Genomic DNA, 25,289 nt, shown 5'->3' with positions numbered 1-25,289 from the left:
AAGGCACATTCTTGTGGGAGTTTCAAAATTTGTAGAAAAAAAATCCACTCACTTAATTATAAATGATGTTTTTTCCAGTGCTTACTGTTGTCTACAATTATGCCAGCTGCTGAAGTAAGAATTAAAAAAAAGGGGGGGGGGGTTCCTGAATGGAAAAATAAGTTTAAGACATGATCTGTGATCTCAAACAGCTTACTAGTGTGAAATCACTAAAATAGGTGAAACAATCAAGGTAGAGTTAAGTGCTGCTAACCTGAGAAAGCATGAAGTTCATTCTGATAGGAGAAGGAAGTGGTCTGTGTTGACTGAAATAGCTGAAGAAGAATGGATAAAAACTGACTAGTCAGAGAAAAGGAAACAGGCATTATTCCAGGCAGAGGAGAGCACTTGAGCAAAGGAATAATTCGGGTTAAAAAGGTGAGGGCAGTGGGAACTAAGAACAAACGAGCGTGGGACCGGATTATGTGTGGTCTAACCCTGAAGTACAAGCAACTAGGTCCTCATGCAGGAGGTAAAGGGGAGCCATTTTAGGTTGTTGAGAATATTATCTTAGCCGGGTAGAGAAAAACTGGAGACTCAGGCTGAGCAAAAGCATCGCCGAAAGTCCAAGACTATTTGTCTTTCACCTGAGGGATGTCACATACTTGCTTGAAATGTTCGTTCACGTAAAGGTGGGAGTGTCAAGCAACAGCCACGACCCAGAGACATTCTACCTGGAAGTCACGAGCTCAGGCCCACGCACCAAGTCCTTGATGCTTAATCCAAGTCTAGAATTTCACTGAGTAGCTAACCAAGTTTAGCAATGTCCGAAGGAGCTCGCTCACTGGACTGTTACTCATATTGATGCCGAGGGCCTCGTTTCGCTGAGAAAGGACGGTGGGAAAGGGTGAGGAGGGTGAGAAAGTGAAAGGAAAGGGACAGAGGCGGGGAAAGGGATAGATACCAGCCAACCGCTAGGGTTCAGATGGCAGGGGGTCTGGGTTGGGGGTCGGGCTGCCCTCAGGGGCCCCCTGGGGACCCGGCCTGGGGCGCGGCGCGTGTGCTCGCGGGCGGGGCGCCCCGCCGCCGGCGGCGACCAATCCGGGAGGGCGTCCGGGGAGGGGCGGAGCTTACCGGCTCGGGCGCCGCGAGTCCTCCTTTTTGCACACACACGAATACAAAGAGCCATACGACCTTCGGGTATCCTTTTTCCATTTTTTTTCCTCCTTAATCTTGTGTGTGTTTTCAAAATTTTTAAAACTAGAGATCTGTGGCAGTGCTGGGGTGAGGAAACTGTTGCTAAGGGGAATTTGCGCTTTCCCCCATTTCTTTTTCTGTCTCTCTTCCTCTTTCTTTTTCCTGGTCAAGGTTTTAAATATACCAAGAAGTTGAGAAGCAGGATGGCCGTGTACAACTGTTAACAGCCAAATTTGTAGAGATTTTTTTTCTTTTTGTTATAAAAGAAAACTGGTAAATTTTTATGGTCGAGGGATTTAAAAAAAATTAGACGCTTGGGAAGTATAGATTTCTTTCTTCTTCTTCGTCTTCTTCTTCTTTTTAGGCGGGCTGAAGGGATAATGTAAATTTCTGCCACGGGCAACGTCAAGGGCAACGTCGAAAGAAGCGGAGATTTGAGACTCCCTCACAAAGCTGTTTGCGTGCGTTTTACACACCCTCCCCCAGAATCAAAACCAAGTGGCTTGAATGTGGCAATTGTCCAAGGCCAATAGGTTAAAAATGTTTGGATATTATAATTGAGACACTCATTTCCCTGGGGAGGTGGGCAAAGCCCTTCTTACAAATGTGTCTTACATTTTCATGAAGACAGTGTGTGTGTGTGTGTGTGTGTGTGTGTGTGTGTGTGAGCAAATGATATCATAAAGATTTATCTTGGGGTTTTGTGCTTTGTGTATATGTACAGTATGTGTATATGTGCCATATCAGATTTTGTTTTCAAAAAAAGATTACCTTTGGTTTTATGTGTGCAAAGTAGCCCTTAGGATGTGATTTTTTTTCTGTTGTGTTCCCAAAAGTGATTAAAACAGGATTTCGTGTGCAAATTAGAGTTTAGAAGAAATCCTGTTCTTAGCATACTTAGGCACTTTCATTTTATGTGCATTTACTGTATTTTTCTACTACTCTTCTAAAGTATCAGTGAATAATTAAATAATTGCCAGGGAGTATATAGTCCATGTGGCAAACGAGCATAGGCAATTTATTGAATCTGTGGTTCAAAGCCTTCTTTAGTGATTGTTTTGCCTAAGTGGTTTTGCTTTTTATTGTCTCACGTTCATAAATGTACAGCTGTGTATATTTTGGCCTTTATGTGTGGTTTCGTTGGTGTGTTCTGAAGGGAAGGTCTCTCTTGGCTTTTTGACAAAATTGGTCGTTTATAGGTTGGGATTTGTTTGAAAAGCTCCACAGCTGGCAAAGTGTCAGGAAAATAATCCAGTCAAGTCCAATTCTCAAAAACTGTTCATGATGGTTGTGATGGGGGAGGGGCCAGAGGAGGCAAAGGCAAATAATACAAAGGAGGGATAAGAAATGCATTTTGGTTATCATGTTGCATTTTTGGAATGGGAAGCCTTCTCCCCGTGTGGAAGAGTCACAGAGAAAAGGATAAGAATGAGGACAAAACAAGCTGAGCGGGACCTCCTGTTATATGAGCCATATTCTCCCTTCATTCTGTTACAGAACCAGTGTCTTCTATTAGGAGTCATACGGAAAATATATTAAAAACTGCATTCGCAGATTGGAGTGAAAGCATAGGAAGTATATGGGGTGATGAGGGAGAAACTGGAATGTCACCAGTGAAGTAGCAACCAGGATATAAAAGGATCTACTGTAGAGTTCAAATTTCATTACAACAGAGCCTCTGTATGGTGATGGTAACACAGTTCTATTCCTCAGCTAACGTCCTACTCAGTGTCAAGTAGCATTTGGGACGCCTCAACAACAGCTTTAAAATTATTTGTACAAGTCTTGAAATTCATAATGAAAGTCGCCCTCTGTGGGCTCTCTAGGTTACTTACCTGTGCTGGGTGTATTTTTATTAACTAACAATGCAAGTCAGATCAGTACTTAATAAATACTACCTCAAATACGGATCATTCCACAAGTTGAGACCTGCATGCATATCTCTGAGATCTAGTCAGATTACGGTGATTTTGTGATGGCCGCGGTGCTGGGAATTTTAATGGAACTTTGCTCTTTCTAATTCTTTTTCACATCACTGCAGGGCATCACTTTTTAACTTCTCGTGAGAGAGCTCTTGTAGAGCAGTACACTTGCTAAGCCATTTGATTTTTATTAGGAACCTAGGCTCATGTCTAAGGTCCCTGCGTTGAGTCCCACGAATATATCATTGGCTTGGCCTTCCTACCAAAGCACAGCTGAACTCAGTTGCCTTTGGGGTTCGTAGAGATGAAAACTTTGAAGGGGAACTGCCCCCTTGCTAGTGGGACCTGAAAGGTCTGTAACCAAGGCCGACAGGAATTAAAAGCTTTCCACCACCAAATGTATGAGACCTTTCTGTGGCCACTGCATTTATAATCGTGTACACGCAGCCTTGTAAGCAGCAGAGGACAGAACCAAGTAAACAAAACAAAACAAGCTAAAGATGGCGCCTAACGGCCCTGAAACAGCCTAGCAGTCGTGTCCCGCCCTGAAGAGGCCCCTCCCCTCCCTGGCTCATTGAGTGATTGTGGAATGCAACCAGTAACGTCCCTGGCCCTGCTCCCCTCGTCGTTCAATCGCCAATCACCGGGAGCCAGAGGACAGGCGGGGCGGTGCCTCGCCGCGTGCGCGCGCTGGCCGGGTACACGGGCCGGCGCCGCGGTCTCTCTCCCGAGCCCGCGAGCTCTTGTAGTTGTAGCTGAGTCAGCTGGCCGCGGTGGCGCGCGGCACACGCGGTGGAACACCCGTGATGGAACACCTGTAGGGCTGCCAGAGCAGGACCGCCGCAGGAACTTCCGGGCTGTTCCCAGACCGAGTCCTCAGAGCTTTTGTAGCCACGTAGTGTACCCACGGTGAGGCGGAGAGATCCCAGCGCCTTGGGCCACTCGGTTATTTGCCGCTACACCCCATTCCCCGGAACCCCTTGGGCATTCTCTGAGGTTGGGCTCAGTGGCGAGTCGCCATGACCCCTGCGGCCTCGAGGGCTGTGCTGGAGCTCTGTTCCTCCTGCGTCGCTGCCGGTCGTCCTGCTTGTAGCTGAACCACGCTCCCTTCGGAAATGGTTCTTCTGTCCCTGGTGCCCACCTTGTCATCTCTGACTAATATTTAATCAACTAACATTTATCGAGGGCTCGCAGGGCACATGATATAGCTTTAGGAGCTGGTGGTTCATTTTTCACTTGATCCAGCAATGCAGGACTTGCCCTTTATGTCAGGCACATTTCTCTGAAAATCTTAAGCCAGGATTTTAATCTTACCAAGTTGCATTTTAACAAATGTAAATGAAAAAGACCGATACACTAGGCTAAAAACTCTTGTACCACTATACAAGTGTACATGAAAATTTCAGGCGAATGGAATCCTTTTCTTAGGATCTCATTCTCCCTCTAGGTCTACATCTCTTGTTTTTTTAATCCCTGAAAATGAGGTTTTAGATAGTCTGCAGATCATGAGATGGGTCAGTCTTTCAAAACATAGGAAAATAATATTTTATGGTATTTGTTTCTCTGCTCTTGTGTGATAAAAGAGCTCTTTTTTGATAGAAATAAGTTCTGAGGGACGCCTAGGTGGCTCAGTCAGTTGTAAGTGTCAGACTTTGGCTCAGGTCATGACCTCATGGTTCCTGTGTTCCAGTCCCCCCCACCCCCCCTCCATCTGGCTGGCTGCTGTCAGCACAGAGCCTGCTTCAGATCCTCTCTCCCCCTCTCTCTATGCCCCTCTCCCACTCTCACTCTCTCTCAAAAATAAGTAAACATTAAAAGAAAAGAAAGAAATAGGTTCTGAGAGTACCTTCCAACAGGTGAGCCATATTGCACCTCCAAGTGGAGGAGCAGGGCTGACCAGCACAGCAGGAGCTTTAAGTGGCCGTTTTCCTTTTTTTATTTCTTAAGATGAAAATTATGGTATGCATTGCTGTGCTTTCCATAATCACATTTAAGGAGTTCCGTTGCTAGCGTGACCCTGAATGAGTCAAGGGCCCATTATAAAGACATATATCATTAGAGTGATACCATATCATAGACATCTATTAAAAGTGAGGAAACTTTTATTTTTCATAGTTTGGAGGCGAACTCAGTCATGCAGAAAATTCAAGCTCAGAATGGGTTGAAAGCAAGCAAGGGAGCTGCCAAGAGTATGATATATTTAGTTCTAACAAAAATACATGTGACTTGGGAGGAAAGGGGTAGTTAAGATTATGGACAGTCTCACCCTGAGACAGCCTCAGACAGTCTCATCTGTCTGAAGAAGATGACTTTTCTTTCTTTTTTATCTAAATATTTATGAAGAAAATATCAGAATTATTGAAAAATGCACTTTCTGGGCTCCTTTCACATGTATTAAAATTAGACAAATACGGAATGAACCTCAAACATATATTTTATGCAAACTTAAGTTTGACAACTGTTGTTACTTTGTGTTGGCAACTCATCAAAAGATTATAGATCTTTTTCTTTCTTTCTTTTTTAACTTTTATCTTTTTAAAGTAAGTTCTGTACCCACTGTGGGGGCCCAGACCTACAACCCCTAAATCAAGAGTTGCGTGCTCTATGGACTGGGCCAGTCAGGTTCCCTTAAAAATCTTTTTCTCAACACTCAGTTCTAAAAGTTGATAGCATTTTGTAAAAGGTCTGTATGTTTTTCTGTGGTGGTCAACCTTAGTTTATTCCTTTTTTTCCTCTCTTGAACAAAAATATGAATTCTTGGCTTTAAGATAAATTAGCAATCTGAGGTGTGCCTGGGTGGCTCAGTTGGTTAAGGGTCTGACTTTTGATTTCAGCTCAGGTCATGGTCTCATGGTTCCTGAGATCAAACCCCTAGTCCAGCTCCTTGCTGACAGCGAACAGCCTCTTTGGAATTCTCTCTCTGCCCATTCCTGCCATGCACGTGTGCTCTCTTTCACTCAAAATAAATAAACATTGCAAAAATGATAAAGTAAATTAGCAATCTGAAATTGCAAAAGTTGACAGTATTAACATGTTTAATAATGATGGTACAGACACTGCCCAGATAATTTACTACAGTTAACCATTGCTTTGCCAAGCACTTCATGGATTGCTTCATGGGTTATTGAATTAAGCAGTTATACATTTTGAGAAATATAATAAAGATATCAGAATAAATTTTTTGTTCCTTAATAGTGTTGGCAGAGTTAAATGGGCTCTAGAACCATAAGCCAGTGTTGGAAAAAAGCAAGAATAATTAATTATGTTAGTCTGGGAGTGTTAGAAAAGGATTTAACAGGTTGTAACAACAGATAATATAGCACTGTTTATAATAAAGTTCTGTTATCAATTTGAATTATACATGCCAAGAAAAATCTGCCTCTAAGTAAAAAAGAGAGTCTCAGTAGTGTATCTTTGTCTTCCTCTCTCCACCTCAACGAATCTTTGCTCTGTATCTGTTTTTTCTTCTCTGCAGTCTCAGGCAACAGTTACCCTTCCTTCTTTCTTACATTGGGAAGAGCCTTCCCAAAAGAAAATTTAATTATTTTCTAATAGCTTCATCCTTTACTTTTTTATGGGCTTTTACTTTCTTTTAAGTCTTTTTTTTTTTTTTTAAGTAGGTTCCACACCCAACCTAGGACTTGAAATCACGACCCCTGAGATCAAGTCACATACTCCATTGACTGAGCCAGCCAGGAACCACAACCACCCTTTTTTAAAATTTTTCTTTCTTTTTCTTTCTTTTATTTTTTAAGTTTGTCTTTATTTTGAGAGAGAGAGAGAAAAGGAGAGAGAAAGAACAAGCTGGGGAGGGGCAGGGAGAGAGAGAGAGAGAGAGAGAAGGAAAGAATCCCAAGCAGGCCCCGGGCTGTCAGCACAAACCCCAATGCAGGATTCAAAGACACAAACTGTGAGATCATGACCTGAGCCAAAATCAAGAGTCTTTGTTTTGATGCAGTCCCAATGGTTTATTTTTGCTTTTGTTTCCGCTGCCTCAGGAGACATGTCTAGAAAAATGTTGCTATGGCTAATGTCAGAAAAATCACTGGCCTTTTTCTTTCTGCTTTGTAAATATACCAAAGCTCTAGGGCCCCTTCTGACTTCCTATTTCCTTCCTTCCTTTCATAACTAAATTCTGGAAGACTTGATTTCATGTCTTGCTTCCATTTTCTCTCCATCATTCCTCTTTAATCTATTGCATAGTTTTATTTTCATTACAGGATTTACCTTTCTGGTCATCACCAGTGACCATCACAGACAAATAAAATATATCTCCCTAATTTTCATCTTTTTTAGCCATTCTGCTGCACCTGTCACAGTGGATTAGATCCACTTTCTTGACATTCTTTCTACTTTGGCTTTCATAACACTCTTTTTCTCCCACCTCACTGACCATACTTCTCTTTTAATGAAGCCTCTTCCACAAATTGGCTTGAAGCGCTGTCCTTGGCCTTTGCATTTCACACTTTATCTTTACTTCTTGGAGAGTGCATTCACTTTCTCAGGTTTAGCTACTTCCCTCCTGCAAAGATTCTAAATCTGCATCCCAGCTCTGACCTTCCTCTTGTTGTTTTGTTTTGTTTTGTTTTGTTTTGTTTTGTTTTCCAGTCCTAGTCAGTTGCTATCAGGACATACATTTAAAGGTGTTGCTGGGGCTCCTGGGTGGCTCAGTCGGTTGAGCGTCCAACTTCAGCTCAGGTCACGATCTCGTGGCTTGTGGGTTTGAGCCCCACATCGGGCTCTGTGCTGGTAGCTCGGAGCCTGGAACCTGCTTCTGATTCTGTCTTCCTATCTCTGCTCCTCCCCTGTCCATGCTCTGTCTCTTCCTCTCTCTCAAAAATAAATAAATATTAAAAAAATAAATAAAGATGTTGCTATCAGTTTGAAATTTAACTTGTTAAGTAAACACTCATCTGGGGTGCCTGGCTGGCTCAGTTGGTAGATTATGTGACTCTTGACTCATGAGTTCCAGCCCCAAGTTGGGTGTAGAGCTCCCTAAAAAACAATCAATCAATCAATCAATAAAAATACACGTCTTCTTTAACATGATGGTGCCTCCCTTCAGCGTCCTCATTTCTATCATCTGTCAATGTACCATCTTCTGACTCTCAGATTGATAATCTTGAAGTTGTCTAGTAAAGAAATATTATCAGATCTTCCTCCAGGATGTTGAACCTTCATATCCACAATCCTCATTCTCACCTTACTTCAGGATTAAACAGTCTCCTAATCTCTAACTCTTCCACTTTAGGTGTCTAAGACAGGGGTCAGCAAACTACAGCCCATACATAGGACATTTCTGGCCTACCATCTGTTTTTGTATGGCCCATGAGCTAAGAATGGCTTTTACATTTTTTAATTAAATATAATATTTTATGACATTTATTGTCCATAAATAAAGTTTTATTGGAACATAGTTGTGCTCATTGTTTATGTATTTCCTGTGGCTGCTTTGCGCTACAGTGGCAGAGTTGAGTAGTTGTGATAGCAACCACATGACTTGCAAAGCCAATATTACTTACTGTCTGGTCCTTTACAGAAAAAGTTTTGCTGACCCCTACTCTAAGAATTCCCTTAACTTGGTTTTCAAAATCCTAGATCAGTGTTCTGTACCTTTCTATATAAGCCTCTTTACTCTGACCTCACACATGTACCCTGTTAATTCCTGTAATGTTCGTTTTTTCTCTCATCTCTCATATCGTCTTCCCACCTCCCTGTTCATTCTATACATTGCCCTGTTGGAGGTTTTTCCTCTGTAAGACCCCTTCCTCATGATTTCATTCTGTTCATCTTTCCATTATTTTGAACTAACTAATTAAGAATTTTTGTCTGCACCATATTTTTAGGCACTTGTATGTATTTTGTTTTGTCCTTTGAACATTTCATTCTCACATATGCTGTAATCTCCTTGCATGTAAGGACTTTGTCTTCCCTTCATTTGAGTACTTAGAGGAGGGCAATCCATTTTGGTGACTCATCCTTCAGCATGGCCTTGCATACTGAGAGTTTTTAGAAACAACTTTTTTTTTTTCTAACGTGTTCTTTTTCTCTAATGGGGATATATGTAACTAACGAATTAGTGTTTGTTTTGCTTTTAATCCAACTTATCCAACATTTAAGTTGTTATCTGGTTAGTAAATATTATAATGTGAAAGATTCTTTTATTACCTGATGACCCTCATTTCTTTCCTTGTCCTTTTTTTTTTTAAGTTTTATTTATTTATTTTGAGAAAGAGAGAGAGAGAGCACAAGTAGGGGAGGGGCAGGGAGAGAAGGAGGCGCCATCAGCACAGAGCCCAACATGAGCTCGAACTCATGAACCATGAGATCATGACCTGAGCTGAAATCAAGATTTGGATGTTTAACTGACTGAGCCACCCAGATACCCCTCTTTCCTTATCCTTTACATTTCACTGTCTTTGAGCTTAAGTGGCTAGGGGAGCCACGGAAATGAAGTCAGCAGGAATGTCCATAGAGACTAAAAAAGAAACTAAAAACTAAATAAAACCTTGGTTTGTGAGCATAATTCATTCTGGAAACATGCTTATAATCCAAAGCACTTCTATATCAAAGGGAATTTCAAGAACCACTGGCTCAGCTGTGATTATGTGACTTTTAGTGTCACATATTACTCGTATTGCAAGACATCGCTCCTTTATCAAGTTAAAATTTATTAGAAATGTTTGCTCATCTTGAAGAACACTCACAGAACAAGTTACTCACAATACAAGGTTTTACTGTATTTGAATACCCATTGTGCTGCACTGCACTGTACCAGGTTTATATAGACAGGCTAATTTAAAAAAATACCTATTTGTTGCTCTGAATGTGACATTCTAAAGCGGACATAGTTAGGTAATACACAAAGTAGAAAAGCAGAAATAAATTGAGGAACAAAATTATAGAGAGGGTAGAATCATGATTTTTTTATGTCAACACAAATATGAAAATAATATTTATCATTCAAAGCTGGCAGAATTGAATATTACCCTTAGTCTAAAGCCAGCTCATGAGAGTAAGTAAATTGCAAATACTCTGTTTCCTTAATTACCTTTCTAATGTACATCATAGAAGGTTTAGTATGTTTACATGCATCTTTGTAGACTTGAATTTATTGTTTCTTAGAAATTTGTTATTAAATTTAGGGGGGGAAATGTAGGGGAAAAATCATCCAAGTTCCATTCCAAGCCACAGCATTTTTTTTTTTTTTTTTTTTTTGAGATTGGAAAATCAGGATGGGGGTCCAGGATGGGAACACAAAATATTTCAGGAACAATCATAATATCATTCAGCTGCTATTTGTGGAGCACTGACCATATGCCAGCACTCTGTAGGTGCCTTACATACATTATGTATAGTCATCACAAAAACTCTCAAAGTAGGCAGAGATGAGAACACTGGGGCTCAAAAAAGGGAATAATTTGCCCAATTTCACACAGCTGCTAAGTAGTGCAGCAGGATGAGAACCCCATATATATATATTTTTTACTTCCAGTTCTGTGCTGTTTGGGGAAGAAGACCAGTCGAGGTGGAGGGAAGGGCTCAAGGCAGGCACAACAGTGTCAGGGGTAAAGGCCTCTTGCAAGAAAGAGTAAGTGTTCTGGGTAAGAATGTGGTTGTTGTCAATTTGGTACCAGAAGGGGTACCTACCCAGTATCCCAACCTGATGCATCTTAGTTTCTGGTTTCACAAATGCTGAACCCAACTGGCCACTATCTGTATGTTATCCTCTACATAACTGTCTTTTTCTCACAACAGCCACGTTTCACATTAAACTCCTTGCATAATGTTGGTTAAAGACCCTGCGAGAACAGTGAAGTCCCTTATTTAAGAAGAGAAAGAATACATAAATGACACATCCATAAGTTGACATAAGAATTGCTTAGTGCTTTCCTCTAACCTTTAGTTTTAGATTTAGCTGTGCCTTCCAGTGACTCTAATGACAGAGAAGCTGCAAATGGATTTGAGTTCAGTTCTTACAAAAAGTGAATACCTGGCATGGAAACCGTTTTTTCGATATATAAGGTGGAAAGAGCAAATTAAAGACTATTCTTTAATAACCAAATGTAATTAAAATGCATTGTGAGATTTACGTTTTAGTACCTCAGAGGCACTGATATTACCTGTTTCTGAAATGAGATTGCTGATGCAGAAAAAAGCCCCCAAATCTCAATATATAGAAAATTTTCTTAACCACCTCTTTTTTTAATTGTGATATTATGATATAATTTAAAGGGTAAGATGGAAATGTATCTCTTGTGCAAATTATAAACATACTCAAGACTTTGTCACTTAGGGAGCTTCAGGAAGAAGGATTCTTTTTTCTATAATCAAGTATTTAGAAAAGACAATTTGAAGTTCCTTGGAGTGTTCTCGGTGGTACAATCCAACCCTCCCACACTTTTTCTTCTTTTTCTTCTCGAATGGTTTAGTTGCTTAACTAGGGTGATTCAAAAGTAAGGCAGTTTGGTTTATCATTGGTTTTCTGGTTTCTTTTTTTTTTTTTTTTATCGTTTTATTTATTTTTGAGACAGAGAGAGACAGAGCATGAACAGGGGAGGGGCAGAGAGAGAGGGAGACACAGAATCGGAAGCAGGCTCCAGGCTCTGAGCCGTCAGCCCAGAGCCTGACGCTGGGCTCGAACTCACAGACCACGAGATCATGACCTGAGCTGAAGTCGGACGCCTAACCGACTGAGCCACCCAGGCGCCCCTCTGGTTTCTTCTTTAATGTGGGCAAAGTGGCTTAGCTATGTAGACGTGCCTATTGAGCTTTGTGCCTGTTGAGCTTTGCCACTCCCTCAAGGAGCTTGAGAAGTGGAGGTGAGGGGCCCAGGAGGTGATTTCTCTGGGCTACCAGCTGTAGGATTCAGAACAGCTGGACTTCTTTTCAGGGGCTGGAGACCCAGATGCACAAGCGTGAGAGCAAGGGGGCTGTGCAGCCCCAGGTCACCACAGCTTGATTCTCTGATCCAGCTTTTCCCTTCCTTTCCCTGCCCCATCCCCAAAGCATCAGGGATATAATAGTGTGGGTTTGGTGACATGTTGAGGGCTGCAGTGATCGGCAAATTCCTTATTTAGGAGTCTTACTCTGAATGCATCTGTAAGAAAATTATAGAGAGGGTAGAATCATGATTCTTTATGTCAACAAAAAGTGGTCTCAGTTAAAAAAAAAATAAATGCTAGATTGAAAGTAGCAATAACTGGATTCTGCTGTCTCCCTATGACCTTGAAAAGATATATCACTTCTCTACATGTCTCTTCTGTGGACCTGGGGTACTATGTGTTTCCTAGAGCTGCTGTGTGAATGAGATAACCTGCAAGGAGTGTTCTGAACTCCTTCAGGAATGATGTCAAGGAGACAAAATGCAATGACTGTTATTAGGGCAAAGATAGTGAGGAGAAGACAGATCTGCATTTTCTTCCTTAATCTTCTAATCTTTCCAGAATCTTGTGGGTCCTTTTGAGTCCCTGCTCTGTTCCTTAGGTCGGAGTGGTGGCGGGTTCCATGCTTGGGTGCAGGAAGAATGCCTTCTACTCCGTGAAACTCTGTTCATCAGGAAGGCCTGTGTAGGCACCACGCTTTTGGACACGGGTGAGTGGGACACCCAGCGAGTTGTACTAGGAGAGCACAGGATCTGCAGGTAGAAGAAGGCATCTCTCCTCCCCAGGCCGAGAACAGGTAGCCATGGACTGTGTGCTCCCTCACGGCTTGCCTGCTCCTCCTTCACAGAATCCACCGCCTGGTGCCCAGGCTCCTCTGGTCACCCTCCATGACAAAGGAAAGTGAATGCAAAGAGGCCAGAGCTTCCTACCGACTGGAGTCCAGTGACTGGGGACGCCTTTTGGAGCAGTCCAGCAGTGTGACCGAAGTTGTTCCCGCTGCGGTCAACCATGTCCTTCAGTGCCACCATTCTCTTCTCCCCTCCTGGTGGCAGTGAGGCCAGATGTTGCTGCTGCGCCTGTAAGAGCGAGACTAGTGGGGGCAGCACAAGCTCTCAGGGCGGGAACCCTCCTCCCAGCACCCCTATCACAGTGACCGGACATGGCCTGGCGGTTCAGAGTTCAGAGCAGCTCCTTCATATTATCTACCAGCGCGTGGAGAAGGCAGTGGGCCTGGCTGAGGCTGCTCTGGGGCTCGCCAGGGCCAACAACGAATTACTAAAATGTCTCCAGGAGGAGGTGGGTGAGCTGAGGCAGGGGAAAGCCTCTGCCCCTGAGGAAGATGGGGACGGCAGGGCCCAGGGCTCCCCATCCGAGGAGGCTGGACCTCTCAAAGAGAGCCCCGGGGAAGCCTGCAAGGCCGCATCTGCCGCAGAGGAGGAGTGTGACAGCGTGGGCAGCGGCATGCAGGTGGTGATTGAGGAGCTGTGGCAGGTGGGAGCTGCGTCGGCTGTGGGTCCCGGGCCTTTGGGCTTCCCTGCAGGCCAGAGAGACACGCGGCTCCCCGGATGCACCCTGGCTGCCAGCGAGGCGGCCTCGATGCTCAATCCCGTGAGTATGGCCTCAGAGCAGGACGCCAGTGTCGTGTGGTAGCTCCTGACTGCTTCTCCTGGCCTTTCTCTCCTCCTTCCCCCTCCCTCTAGTTTCTTTCCAGCCGTAAGCCTTTCTTTTGGTTTTACTTGTGCTAAAACAGGACAGCACCAAGTCTCCTTAGCCGGCAGGGATAGTCGGCACTCATCTGTGTTCTTCTGAACCTCATCCTCTTCGGCAGGTCATTGCTGGTGTGCGTGGTGATGGCCGTGCCCTTCCCTTCCTCTCAGGAGCTCTGTGTGCCACCTTCTCCTCCACAGCTGGCTCAGCTGCTCCAGGGGCTCTGCCTCTCCTGGCGAGAAGGCCTGCCGTGCACAGACGGCTCATTCATATTTTATCATGGGCCCTCTGCTTGCCAAGAGGAATTCAGTACAGAGAGAGATGGGAATGTGGAGGGGAGAGATGCAGAGGTGGAGAGGAAGGGAGAGCTGGAGAGGAGAGGGACAGAGGGGCACAGAGAGGGAGGAGAGGGAAGGAAGGAGAGACGGAGAGGACAAAGGACACAAGACAGGTGTAGGGAGGGAAGGAGGCAGGTGGAAATGAAGGGTTGAGGAAGGAGAAAAAGTGAACCGAGCGGAGAGGAAAGGTGTATCTAAATGGAAAGAGAATATATGCGTGCCACAGAATGTGAGGAAAGGTGGGAGGGAGGCAGAGGGGAGGGAGTAACAGGAGGACAAAAAGCGGACAGACAGTCGTCGAGAGCTCCTCGGAAGAGAATGGCATGTAGGGAGAACGAGGGGAGCAAGCGCACCTATTTCGTGCGCAGGAAAAGACACAGAAGCACCTTGTGCTATTTCAGTTTCTTTACTGCTCAGGGCCATCTGAGCAGGCAAACCCTGGCTGAGTAGAGTAAAAACTGCGGAGCGTGGCACACGGAAGTATGAAAAGGAGATGGAGCAACTACAGAGATCATAGAGATGGGAAAGTAACAGATGTGTCACCACTTGAGAGACAGTGGGAGGTCTGGCAACCCTCCTCCCCCATGCTCCCGCCCTGCCCTCTCTTTCCTCCTCCAGCACGTGACAAGGCCCTGACACCCAGGAAAGAGAAAAGGATCAGAGCACACAGGGGAGATGGGAGGGAGGGAACTCCCAGCCCATCTGCTGGATCTGAGAAATGAATGTAGAAGACCCATGTCCCCCTCCAGTGTCACGCTACAGCTGGTCACTGCTCCCTGAAGGCTTAGCCATGCGGGCGGGTGGTGGTCACTGCCTCATGCCTCCCTCTGCCCAGCCAGAACTCAAGGGGGGTTTGGGGCTGCAGGGAGGTGGGAGGAGGCAGGAGGCACCAGGTATCAGGCCAGGCGATGCCCTGAGCTGTGGTTCTGTCAGGCAGGGAAGGCTTCCAAGCCGACAGGACGGAATTAGATTTCACAGCACAGAAAGCAGCTCACAGGTCTATAAATCTCAGCCTCCTCCCCCGCTTCTTTCTGTGTTTCTCCCCCCCCCCCCCCACTTTCACTGTTTTGTTTTCTTGGCTGCAGAAATCCCCCCTCCTTTCTTCCCTCAGTCGTCTTCCTCCCTCCTTCCTTTCCCTGCCCTGTGTGTCCTTGAGTGAGGGCACAGGCAGCAAGTAGATGTCAGGACAGCGACGGTTGGATGCGGCCAGGGCAGGATCAAGTGAGGGCACAGACAGGTGGTGCAAAGGGAATGGGGTGGGAGGTGGGGGACAGTTGGTGCCAGCCTCTCTAGAAATTTCTGACTTTATAGCTCCCGTCTTTGCTCCCATTTTCTCCTATTTCTCCCTTTTGTTGTTACCATTTTATTTTCTTGTTTCTTTTCTTGCTCCGTGTTCCTTTCTTGTCATCACTTCCTCCCCCAGTGCCTTTTAGACAAAATACTTGCCTGGCTACGGTTCTTATACCCAAGAGCAAATCATAGAGGATTCCTCACAAATAGAGTGTCAGAAACAAGCCTTGTCCTTGTAATCAGTCCTATGGTAACGATTCAACATGAGAGGCCCTGGGTATCCCAGAAATATTTGCCAACACCCCCATAGGAGTACCAGAGAAACAAGCTATTGGCCATTAAAGACTGTCCTGGATTCCCCCTGCTTTCCACTCTCTGTTCATTATCCTTGGCCAAAGAATGATGGGTGACCGGGTTCCCCTAAGCCTGGATGGCTAATAGGCTATTCTTTTTTATGTTCTTAGCTGGTGGATGATTATGTGGCCTCTGAGGGTGCAGTACAGCGGGTGCTGGTCCCTGCTTATGCCAAGCAACTCTCACCAGCCACACAACTGGCTATCCAGCGGGCAACCTCAGAGACAGGGCCAGAAAATGGAACCAAGCTGCCACCGCCCCGCCCTGAGGACATGCTCAGTGCTGCAGCTGCGCTGGACGGTGCCTTGGAAGAGTCAGGCCCTGGGGGAACAGGGGAGCTGAGACACTCTCTAGGGTTTACTGCTTCCCCATGCAGGACCAGAGGGAGTGGGCAGAAGAACTCCAGGCGCAAGCGGGATCTGGTACTCTCCGTGAGTGAGCTCAATTCTATAAATTTTTCTTCAGTCTGGAGAGATAAGAATGAAGTGTGGGTTGATTTTAAACTTCCCATATTGATTGAGTGGTGTCCTGTATCATACTGGAGAGGGAGGGGCAAGAAGGAGACAGACTGGTCCATAGCCCTAGGGACAGGCAGTCCCCCTGCTAATCATGGAATTTTTTTAAGGCTTTGCCAAATAGATTGAAATCTTCTGTTTAAAGAGAAGGGAATTATATCACACCTCCTCCCAATGATCTAATAATCCTGGTGGGAAGATCTTTACGGGATTGAGCAGACCAACCACTGAATGGTAGCACTGGAAACAGCCTGCCATTTACCAGTGTTCAGGGTAAGCAGCAAGGGACCCACCCATTGGCAGAAAGGCCAAGGTATCCTGAGGTGGTCCCAAACCCCAAGGATGCAGAGGACCACTAGACACTCAGCTCAGTTATGAAGGTTTGGACAGTCTAGTGATCCAAGGGGATCTTGGCAGGGAAGGTACCGGGTTGAACCAGTTTTGCCTGAAACTTGGAGTGGCTTGGAGCCTTAGGAACATCACTAAGCATCCTACAGTGCACAGGGCAGTCCCCGAAAATTATTCGACCTAAAATGTCCATAGTGCCAAGGTTGAGAAACCCTGTTCTAAGGTAACCATTGTCCTGTGGATCAACTCTGTGCCCCAGAACATCTTTCTGATAACCACGGGGGTGTTCCTTAGCTAGATCGTGTTCATATGGACTATAAGCCATTTCCTTTCTCTGGCTTATGGCTGATAGAGTAACTGGAGAGTTCTGATTAGGAGGGGAGCTCATCATTCACACCCATCCGAAGAAATCTCACAGCATAGCCCCTTTCCTCCTGTCACAGTCTTAGTAAAGGTTGAAGACAGCCGGTTACGCACACACCTTCATCTGCATTACTTCTTTCTTCTTTTTCCCTTTCCTAAGGGCTCCTGACTCTTACTCTCCCTTTCACTTGATTTGTTTTTACACCGAGGGATTCTTTTCATCCCTGGGAAGGAAGACACCGTTCATAATCCGAATCAACTGGTTTCTAACCTTTGTTTTATTTTATTATCTTTTTTTCCAGACTTCATTTAAAATTTTGGTTATGTTCAGGGATATCTCACTTATCACGAATAGGGTTTAGTTTTTCTGTCATGAATCTCTTGCTTCCAGTGATAGAAATGGAGGCATATATACCTAGAAATGCATTTCAAGCATAGTGTTTAAATCATGAATAAATGTATGATGATTACAATTTGCATAAAATTAGGGTTTCCGACCACTTCCATTCCTCTCCAGCCTACTGCCTCCAGCGAGAGGTCGGTGTGGAGGGCTGGCTCCCACCTGCCCTTTGGAGAGCCTGGTGAAACTGAGGACCTTGGAGGAGGAGAGTACGCTCACTCCCCATGCTCTCTGTTACAGTACTTGAAAAGGCCCTGGAGGACCGGTCAGGGAATTTTGCTGCCCATCACAGAGGAAGGTTTAAAATGTGGTTTAGAGGGAGAGGGCTAGCCGCAGGCCTTCAGTCTTCCAGCCTTTGGCTCTGGGAAGGAATCAAGGAGGCATCTCTCCAATCCACTCAGGCTGCTGTGGGTCACTGCTAGGGATCCAAAAGGACCAAACCGGAACCACTGACTTCTTGGAATGCTGCAAATCCCAGCTACCCACTGGGGAATATATTTATTTTTAGCTCACTCAGGAGGTAGGTGAGCCAGCTGCCTTTACAGTCTTAACACTTATTATTGTCTCAGAGTATTTTCCCTTTCCACTTCAAGCCTGGTTTGATTTTTATCAGCTGATCTCTTCCAAGCCACTTGAATTGGAAGCTGTGCAACTCCCCTTTTTTCCTTTTTTTGCAACACTTTCAAATTTTTTTGAAGCATTTGCCCACCTCTTGTGATTCCTTAAGTTGGGACTTCTAAGAGGTAAAATATGTAAAATATGAGAAGCTAGTTTAATTACAGGCCTTTTTTATAGAGTAGAGACCCTAACCATAAAAAGTTGCCTGCACTTTCCTAAATTGATATGGTCAGTCAGTCATAGAAGCAGAAGGGTAAATGGGGATTTCTTAATTGAAACTGAAGTCTTTTTTTTTTTTTTTTTTTTAATTTTTTTTTCAACGTTTTTTATTTATTTTTGGGACAGAGAGAGACAGAGCATGAACGGGGGAGGGGCAGAGAGAGAGGGAGACACAGAACCGGAAACAGGCTCCAGGCTCCGAGCCATCAGCCCAGAGCCTGACGCGGGGCTCGAACTCACGGACCGCGAGATCGTGACCTGGCTGAAGTCGGACGCTTAACCGACTGCGCCACCCAGGTGCCCCGAAACTGAAGTCTTGAGATCAGTATATGGGTCCATCGGTTTGGGACTGGGAATTTCCACTGACTGAGGGAGCTTGAGATAAAAAATATAATCAGAAACAGCAAAACTAAATTTAATAGGAAGAAATGTAAAATTCTGCATCAAAGTTAAAAAAGCAAAGCAGTTGTAGAATGGCAGAGATAGGAATCCATGTGAAAAGTAGACTTGAGTTGACAGCTCACAGGGAATGAACCCTGTGACATTGAGAATAGGGGTGGGGTTGCTAAGAAAGGTAACACCATCTTGGGTTTCATTCCTAGAAATGTAGAGTTCCATTCAGGGAAGTAATGCTCCCTTTGGCCAGGTCCCAGCTGATGGATTAGATTCAGTTCCCAGTGCCATGTTGTCCAAGGGACACTGGCAAGCCAGAGAGCCTGACGGTTTGGAAACTGTCATGAGGAATGGCTGAAGGACTTCTAAATATGAAGGACATTTAGACTGAATAGGAGAAGATTTGGGGAGTACATGAGACCTGTCTTCAAAGATGTTAGGTGCCGTTATAGGCAAAACTGGTCAGATTTTGGAGTCTAAGGCAAAACTTTTTAACAATTAGAGATGTTCAACAGTAAAATAAGCTGGCCCAAAAAACTAGTGAGAACCCATTATTAAAGGTGTGTAAGCAAAGCTGAAAGCCTGTTCGATGATGTGAAAGGGAGGTTGGGTGATAGAGTCTCCAAGGTCCTTTGCGTTTCACATTTCTGTTATTTTAGGTTTGTGTTTTTCAGACCATGGTGTGTATACCCCTGGGACTTGTGGTAATGTGCAAAAGGATATATACACCTAGGGCATTTTCCTGGGTCATCAATTGTACTAAAAGATTGGAAGACATTTTTAGATTAAAAAAAAATACAGATATATTGTAAAGAAAACTTTAAAATTTGCAAGAATAGGGGGCCTCAAGAAATGTCCACTTGCAGTAGTCTTGGTGTATATTTGCTCTCTCCTGGCTATTTGTAAGGAGTATGTTTGTGAAAATGTCTGAGACCTTTTGCTCTACTGATCATATTCCCCAGGAACAGAAAAGTAAGACCAGGGATGATCCTAGAGCCTCCATACAAATTAAATGAAAAGGACCAAAAAAGGGGGGACATTAGAAGTACTGACTTGGATAGGCTCTCTGGCTAAGAAAGAGTATCATCAGAAATGGTGCCCAGACTATGGGAAGGATTCGGGCAGAGAACCCCATAGAGACAATGCCTAGGGAACAGAGGAGGGTTCCATCATATACACTCTCAGCTTGAATCTGTGTTTGTTTTTTCGCCTAGAAATTGGTCCACAATGTGCATAACCACATCACCAACGACAAGAGATTCAATGGGTCTGAAAGGTACGATCCCCTTGAGGGAAAACAATCATAAGGTACTCTGCCAAGGAGAGGGAACTAGAGGGCTGTTCCAGTATAACAATGAGGCTAAGGCTTTGCTCTCACCATTGCCCCTTACATCCTGCCCTTGGCCGTGAGGGCATTTACCACACAGTTGATTCATGCCAGGAATCTCTGTTTTTCTGGCTTTCAAAATGCTGACTGCCTTGTTCATGATCTTTGTGGCAGCATCAAGTCCTCTTGGAATATTTCAGTAGTGAAGTTCCTTCTGGAAAAGCTCAAGCAGGAGCTGGTGACCAGTCCCCACAATTACACTGATAAGGAGCTGAAAGGTGAGAAAAAACTGAATTAACTCCCATCTCATCCTTTTTCTACTCACTGTTCTCGTTCAGAGTAGAGGCATAATGGAGATGATTTGGGTGGTTTTCAGAAGAGTGGACTTAAAATAAAATTTTGGGGCTATTCTCACATCTTCTTCACAGAATTGTTTCTAATTGCTTTTTTATTCCCCTGCCCCGCTTGAACTGAAAATGGGAAAAGGAAAGGGCTGACACCAGCGTGCATGATGTTTCTGCAGGGCCTGAATCTAGGGTGTTATGAAAAGGAAGTCAGGGGGCGCCTGGGTGGCTCAGTCGGTTAGGCAGCCGACTTTGGCTCAGGTCATGATCTCGCGGTCCATGAGTTCGAGCCCCGCGTCGGGCTCTGTGCTGACAGCTCAGAGTCTGGAGCCTGTTTCAGATTCTGTGTCTCCCTCTCTTTGACCCTCCCCCATTCATGCTCTGTCTCTCTCTGTCTCAAAAATAAATAAACGTTAAAAAAAAAAAAAAGAAAAGGAAGTCAGAATCCAGGCCTGCCCTTTCTGTTTTTTTAAGTTTATTTATTTAGTTTAAGATGTGCACGTTCACTCAAGTGAGGGAGGGGCAGAGAGAGAGGGAGAGAGAGAATCCCAAGCAGGCTCCACACGTCAGTGCAGAGCCCAACAAAGGACTTGAACTCACCGACAGAACCTTGAGATCATGACCTGAGCTGAGATCAAGAGTCTGACGCTCAACCGACTAAGCCACCCAGGCACCCCAGGCCTGCCCTTTTGTCCCTAAATATTATGTCCTGGGTTTTCTACTTTCCTTGCTCTTCTGTTATTTGCTTGTAGCTAACCCTGAAGCATTTAGAACGCTGCTGTTGAAAAAGCACTTGAATCTACTACCAGCAGAGTAGAATGGGAGTGGGTTTAATTGAGCCAAGGGCCAGGGAGGGAGTTACAGAAGCTTGGACTTGTGTTCCCAGGGGGAGATATGGGTGGAGTCAGTGCTGGACATGGAGGTGAGCAGAGAGAGCTAAACCAAAGAGGAGTAAATAGCTGCTGATGGGTCTGTGAGAAAGCCCACCATCTAGAGGGACCCTCACCTTCCCAGCCAACAGTGTTAGGGCAGAAAAAAGGGCTGAGGACCTGGTCCAGAGGACCTTGCTCTCTGCCCCCTCCCTTCTCCCTCCTCCCAGGAGCCTGTGTAGCCTACTTCCTTACTAAGAGGCGTGAGTACCGCAATTCCCTGAACCCCTTTAAAGGCCTGAAGGAAAAAGAGGAGAAGAAGCTTCGAAGTCGCAGATACCGGGTAGGTTTCTAGGCCTTCCTTTCAAGATGCTAAATGCTAAACCCTACTAAGCTGCAGTGGGAAGGGCCAGAGGACCTGGCATCTGAGAATAGGGTTGAGAGCCAGGAATGTTAGCAGGTAGAGGAGGAGGGAGGGGGGCTAGGTTCTCTCAGGCACAGATTTTACACAGCTTTCCTACCCGAACCCCTCTCCCCAAATCTAATCCTTAGTCTGTCTCTCTTCCTAATCTCTATCCTGGGCTCCTACCTTAGCTTTTTGCCAACCGATCCAGCATCATGAGGCATTTTGGACCTGAGGACCAACGCCTATGGAAGGATGTGACAGAAGAGCTGATGTCAGACGAAGAGGACAGTCTTAATGAGCCAGGTGTCTGGGTGGCCCGGCCTCCCCGTTTCCGGGCCCAGCGCCTCACAGAACTCTGCTACCACCTGGATGCCAACTCTAAGCATGGCACGAAAGCCAACCGTGTGTATGGACCTCCCTCAGACCGATTACCTTCTGCTGAGGCCCAGCTCCTTCCACCAGAACTTTATAATCCTAATTTCCAAGAAGAGGAAGATGAGGGAGGTGATGAGAATGGACCTGTCTCCCCATCTTTTGACCAACCCCACAAAACCTGTTGTCCTGACTTGAACTCCTTCATTGAAATCAAAGTGGAAAAGGATGAATGAAATCTATAACCAAGAATAACTCTGGCTTCTGCCACTCCCCATGTCCCAGAAATGGATGGCCACGGGGCTTCCCAGAATAACAAGATGTCCTCTGCAGCCTGAGAAAGCAAATCTGTCTCTCTTCTTAACACAGTCCCCAATGGAAGTGGAAGCCAGCAGCTGTGCTGGGATAAAGACTTATCTAGAAGGGGGAAAACTGCCCCCCACTGTGAATGGCAAGCCAGAAAATGCTTATTTCTAAGCATAAATAGTGCCTCGGGGAGCCTGAGCTGAAAAAAAGGAGAAGGATGGGTCTAAGAAACATGAGGCCTTCTTGACATCTGCCCCAGTCTCTGAGTTGGTTTTTTTTCTGGTTTCACTCAAAGCTCTGGGGAAGCAGCCCTGGTTGTACCTTCTTCCCCATGACTGCTGGTCTGGCTCTGCAGTGGAAGCCGCACAGAACCAGTCCAGGATAATACTGCCACCTGGTGGGCAGTCTCAGCCATGGGCTTGATGCTTCTGAGCAGAACACGGCTGTGTCTCTATTTGGGAATTGGGATACAGATATAATAGCTATTGTTTATTGAATTATGTAAGGCAGATTTTATTATTCCCATCTTACACATGAAGAAATTAAAGCTTAAAGAGTTCCCATGTGTCACTAGCAGCTGCTCTCCCACTGTGTGACCAAGCAGTATATGAGGCTTTGTAGCTATTAGTCCTGTCAACCAAACTGTATTTTGAGGAAGGGGTGTGTGTGTGTGTGTGTGTGTGCGTGTGTGCGTGTGTGCGCGCGCACGCGCACACCCACACGTGCACCCACACACACCCACACCCAAACTTTGTGCATTACGAATGGATTGTGAAGTAAAAATGGCTTTCTGTTCAGTCAGTATGTAACAAATACTGATTGCTTACTAGGTGTCAGGTACTGTGTTGGGTGCTGTGGTTACACTGTGGATCAGGTTAGATGCCGATTAGGTTTTATTATCTAATCAGGAAGCCAGGTAGTTAAGTAGACAGTGAAATGAACTGTGATAAGGGTGGTGATGGGGGAGCAGAAGGTGTAGCGGCAGCAGACAGCAGGGTTGGCTCACCTACTCTGGTGGTGGGGAAACGCTTCTCAGAGAGTGGTGTTTAAAGTAATACCTGAAAGATGGGGAGGAGTTGGTGCAGAGGAAAGCTGGAGAGACCCAGAGACCTTGTCAAGTATCTTGAAGAGTATAGACTTTAGTTCAAAGGCCATGAGAAATCCTTCAAAGGTGGTAAGCAGGGAAATGAGATGGTCAGTTCTGTGTTTGATAAGAATCACTTGCCCTGGGGATAAGATGGATTGCAGGGAGAAAGCCTTGCGGGGCGGGGGCAGGGGGGGATGTCCTGCAGTGGTTCAAGAGAGAAGAGATGGTGGCTAGACAGAAAGTGATGGTGAGGGGATTTGAAAGAGATTTAGGAAGCCGAACTGAAAGGACTTGGTGATTGACAGGGCTTGGACTTAAGGCTGAGGGAGGAGGACGTAAGGTTGACGTTCAGGTTTCTGGCGTAAGCATCTAAGTGGTTAATGGCGCCATTTACTTGGGATGCTGGAGGGGCCAATTTCAGGAGGCAGAGAAGGTGAAGTCAGTTGAGGGTGTTGTATGCCTTTGAGACAACCACGTGGAGATGATAGTAGTCAGCTGAGTTTTTAAGTCTAAGATAGTCTGGGCTAAGGGGCACCTGGCTGACTTAATCAGTGGAGCATGGGATTCTTGATCTCAGAGTCATGAGTTCGAGCACCATGTTGGGCGTAGAGCTTACCTTAAAAAAAAAAATGTCTGGGCTACAGATACGGATTTAGGAGCCATCTGTGTACATAGTTCATAATTAAAGTCTTGAGAAGGGAGAACAGGGCTGGTGGAGCTCCTGGCTCCAAAACAGTGATTACCCTGAGGTCATGAGCACTACCGGAGTATGCCCTCAGTGCATCCCTCTCCCCCTTCACTTGTCTCTGTTTCCTGTTATCCCCTGAAAATACAGGTGCTTGATCCCAACTGTGCCCACTGCTGCCACCACAAAAGGCTCCTCAACTTTTCATAAGAGATTCAGTCTCCCATCCTCACTATAAACGGGGAAAACTTCCAAATATGAGAGGCTCTGTGGATATTCTGGTTGTAAGTAATAGGAAGGAAGAATCCAGGTTTTCCTTCTCCATATGGAGACAGGAAAGGAGGAAGAGCCTTATGGTTAATTCTGAAGATGTTGCTCACAGCAGGTTCTGGATGCAACCTGATAGCTCCCCTCTGTTACTAACGCTTTCAGTGTTCCCTGCTTCTGGTCTGATAGTGAACTCTCCTCTGGATCAGAGAAGAGCTGTAGGCCTGATAGGGAAACAGAGAGGCTGATTCTCCCGAGAGATGAGGTCAGGGAGACAATGCAGCTAGGACAAAGAAGCCAAATAGTTTGTGCCAAATTAATTTCCCCAAAGATATTAACCTCCTTTGCTTCACCATTCCCTAAGGCTACACTAAGATTATGAAAGGTGTTCAAAATGTTGAAATGAAAATAATATGCATGATTTGTTTGCATATAATTTTCATACTCATCTACTATCTAAATACAAAAGAATCATTTTCCTTCTCCATTCTACCTCCTCCACCCCTTGCGCCTGATGTGCTAGTCAGGGCAAAATCAGTTGACTGGTATTTAATTAGGTATGTTCAGTTTCAGCCCCCCTCCCTTTCCTTCTTTCCTTGTTCTTGATCCTTCCAGTGTGGCCCATATTAGAAGCCTCTTTCCCTTTTCCACCCTGATCACTTTCACTTGCTAGCTCGTCTAAAGGACATTTCTCTTCTTCTTCCTAAGTTAATACTTACTCTTTATCACCAATCTCCTGTGGGCCAACCAAGGGGGAGGCATTCGCTAGCCCTAAAACCAGTCCTTCTATCCCCACAGTCACCTGAAATAGTTGCTAAAAATCTCATTTCCCAACACCAGGGGGTGTCTCTATTCCTGTATCTGTCCCACCCTGAAGGTAGAGATTAGTCCCAACCCTTTTCCCCACTCCTTTTACGTAGCCCCTAAAGCTCCTTCTCTCCCTACCGTCGCAGAGCTTTGGGTTCAGAAAGTGGTGTCTTTTTATTGCAGATTATCGTAGGTCTCTCATTCTGTCCGGACATGCATAGATTTTTCTTTTTCTTAGTCTGTTCATCTTTCGGTCTCCGTACCACCCACGATCCCCTTTGCTCCGGTTCG

General features: G+C 45.2%; 1 protein-coding gene and 1 long non-coding RNA gene across 7 annotated transcripts; one reads left to right on the top strand and one right to left on the bottom strand.

Annotated features, from left to right (window-relative positions):
* Nucleotides 1-1,075: 1,075 nt before the first annotated feature.
* CB3H14orf93 (chromosome B3 C14orf93 homolog) lies at nucleotides 1,076-22,405 on the top strand. Of its 6 annotated transcripts, none has more exons than XM_007097966.2 (8): nucleotides 1,076-1,179; nucleotides 12,545-12,692; nucleotides 12,831-13,591; nucleotides 15,783-16,103; nucleotides 19,743-19,804; nucleotides 20,030-20,133; nucleotides 21,299-21,411; nucleotides 21,663-22,405. In XM_007097966.2, exons 3-8 carry the CDS (start codon nucleotides 12,992-12,994, stop codon nucleotides 22,080-22,082), a joined length of 1,620 nt encoding a protein of 539 aa, XP_007098028.1. In that variant the 5' UTR covers nucleotides 1,076-1,179; nucleotides 12,545-12,692; nucleotides 12,831-12,991; the 3' UTR covers nucleotides 22,083-22,405. The 6 variants fall into 6 exon arrangements, with proteins under 6 accessions (XP_007098028.1, XP_007098029.1, XP_042845317.1 ...); XM_042989381.1 differs by lacking the exon at nucleotides 1,076-1,179 and adding exons at nucleotides 1,274-4,007; nucleotides 10,594-10,689 and having other exon boundaries at nucleotides 12,585-13,591; XM_042989383.1 differs by having other exon boundaries at nucleotides 1,155-1,179; nucleotides 12,585-13,591.
* Nucleotides 18,384-25,123, bottom strand: LOC122239556. Its single transcript, XR_006218744.1, has 3 exons — nucleotides 24,911-25,123; nucleotides 19,907-20,126; nucleotides 18,384-18,510 (listed from the first exon to the last, which is right to left on the bottom strand). It is a non-coding gene; the product is annotated as an uncharacterized LOC122239556 (long non-coding RNA).
* Between the last annotated feature and the right edge of the window lie 166 nt (nucleotides 25,124-25,289).

This window comes from Panthera tigris, chromosome B3, assembly GCF_018350195.1.
Source record: "Panthera tigris isolate Pti1 chromosome B3, P.tigris_Pti1_mat1.1, whole genome shotgun sequence".
NCBI classification, from domain to species: domain Eukaryota; kingdom Metazoa; phylum Chordata; class Mammalia; order Carnivora; family Felidae; genus Panthera; species Panthera tigris.
The sequence above is the reverse complement of the archived record's forward strand: the minus strand, read 5'-3'. Positions and strand labels throughout refer to the sequence as shown.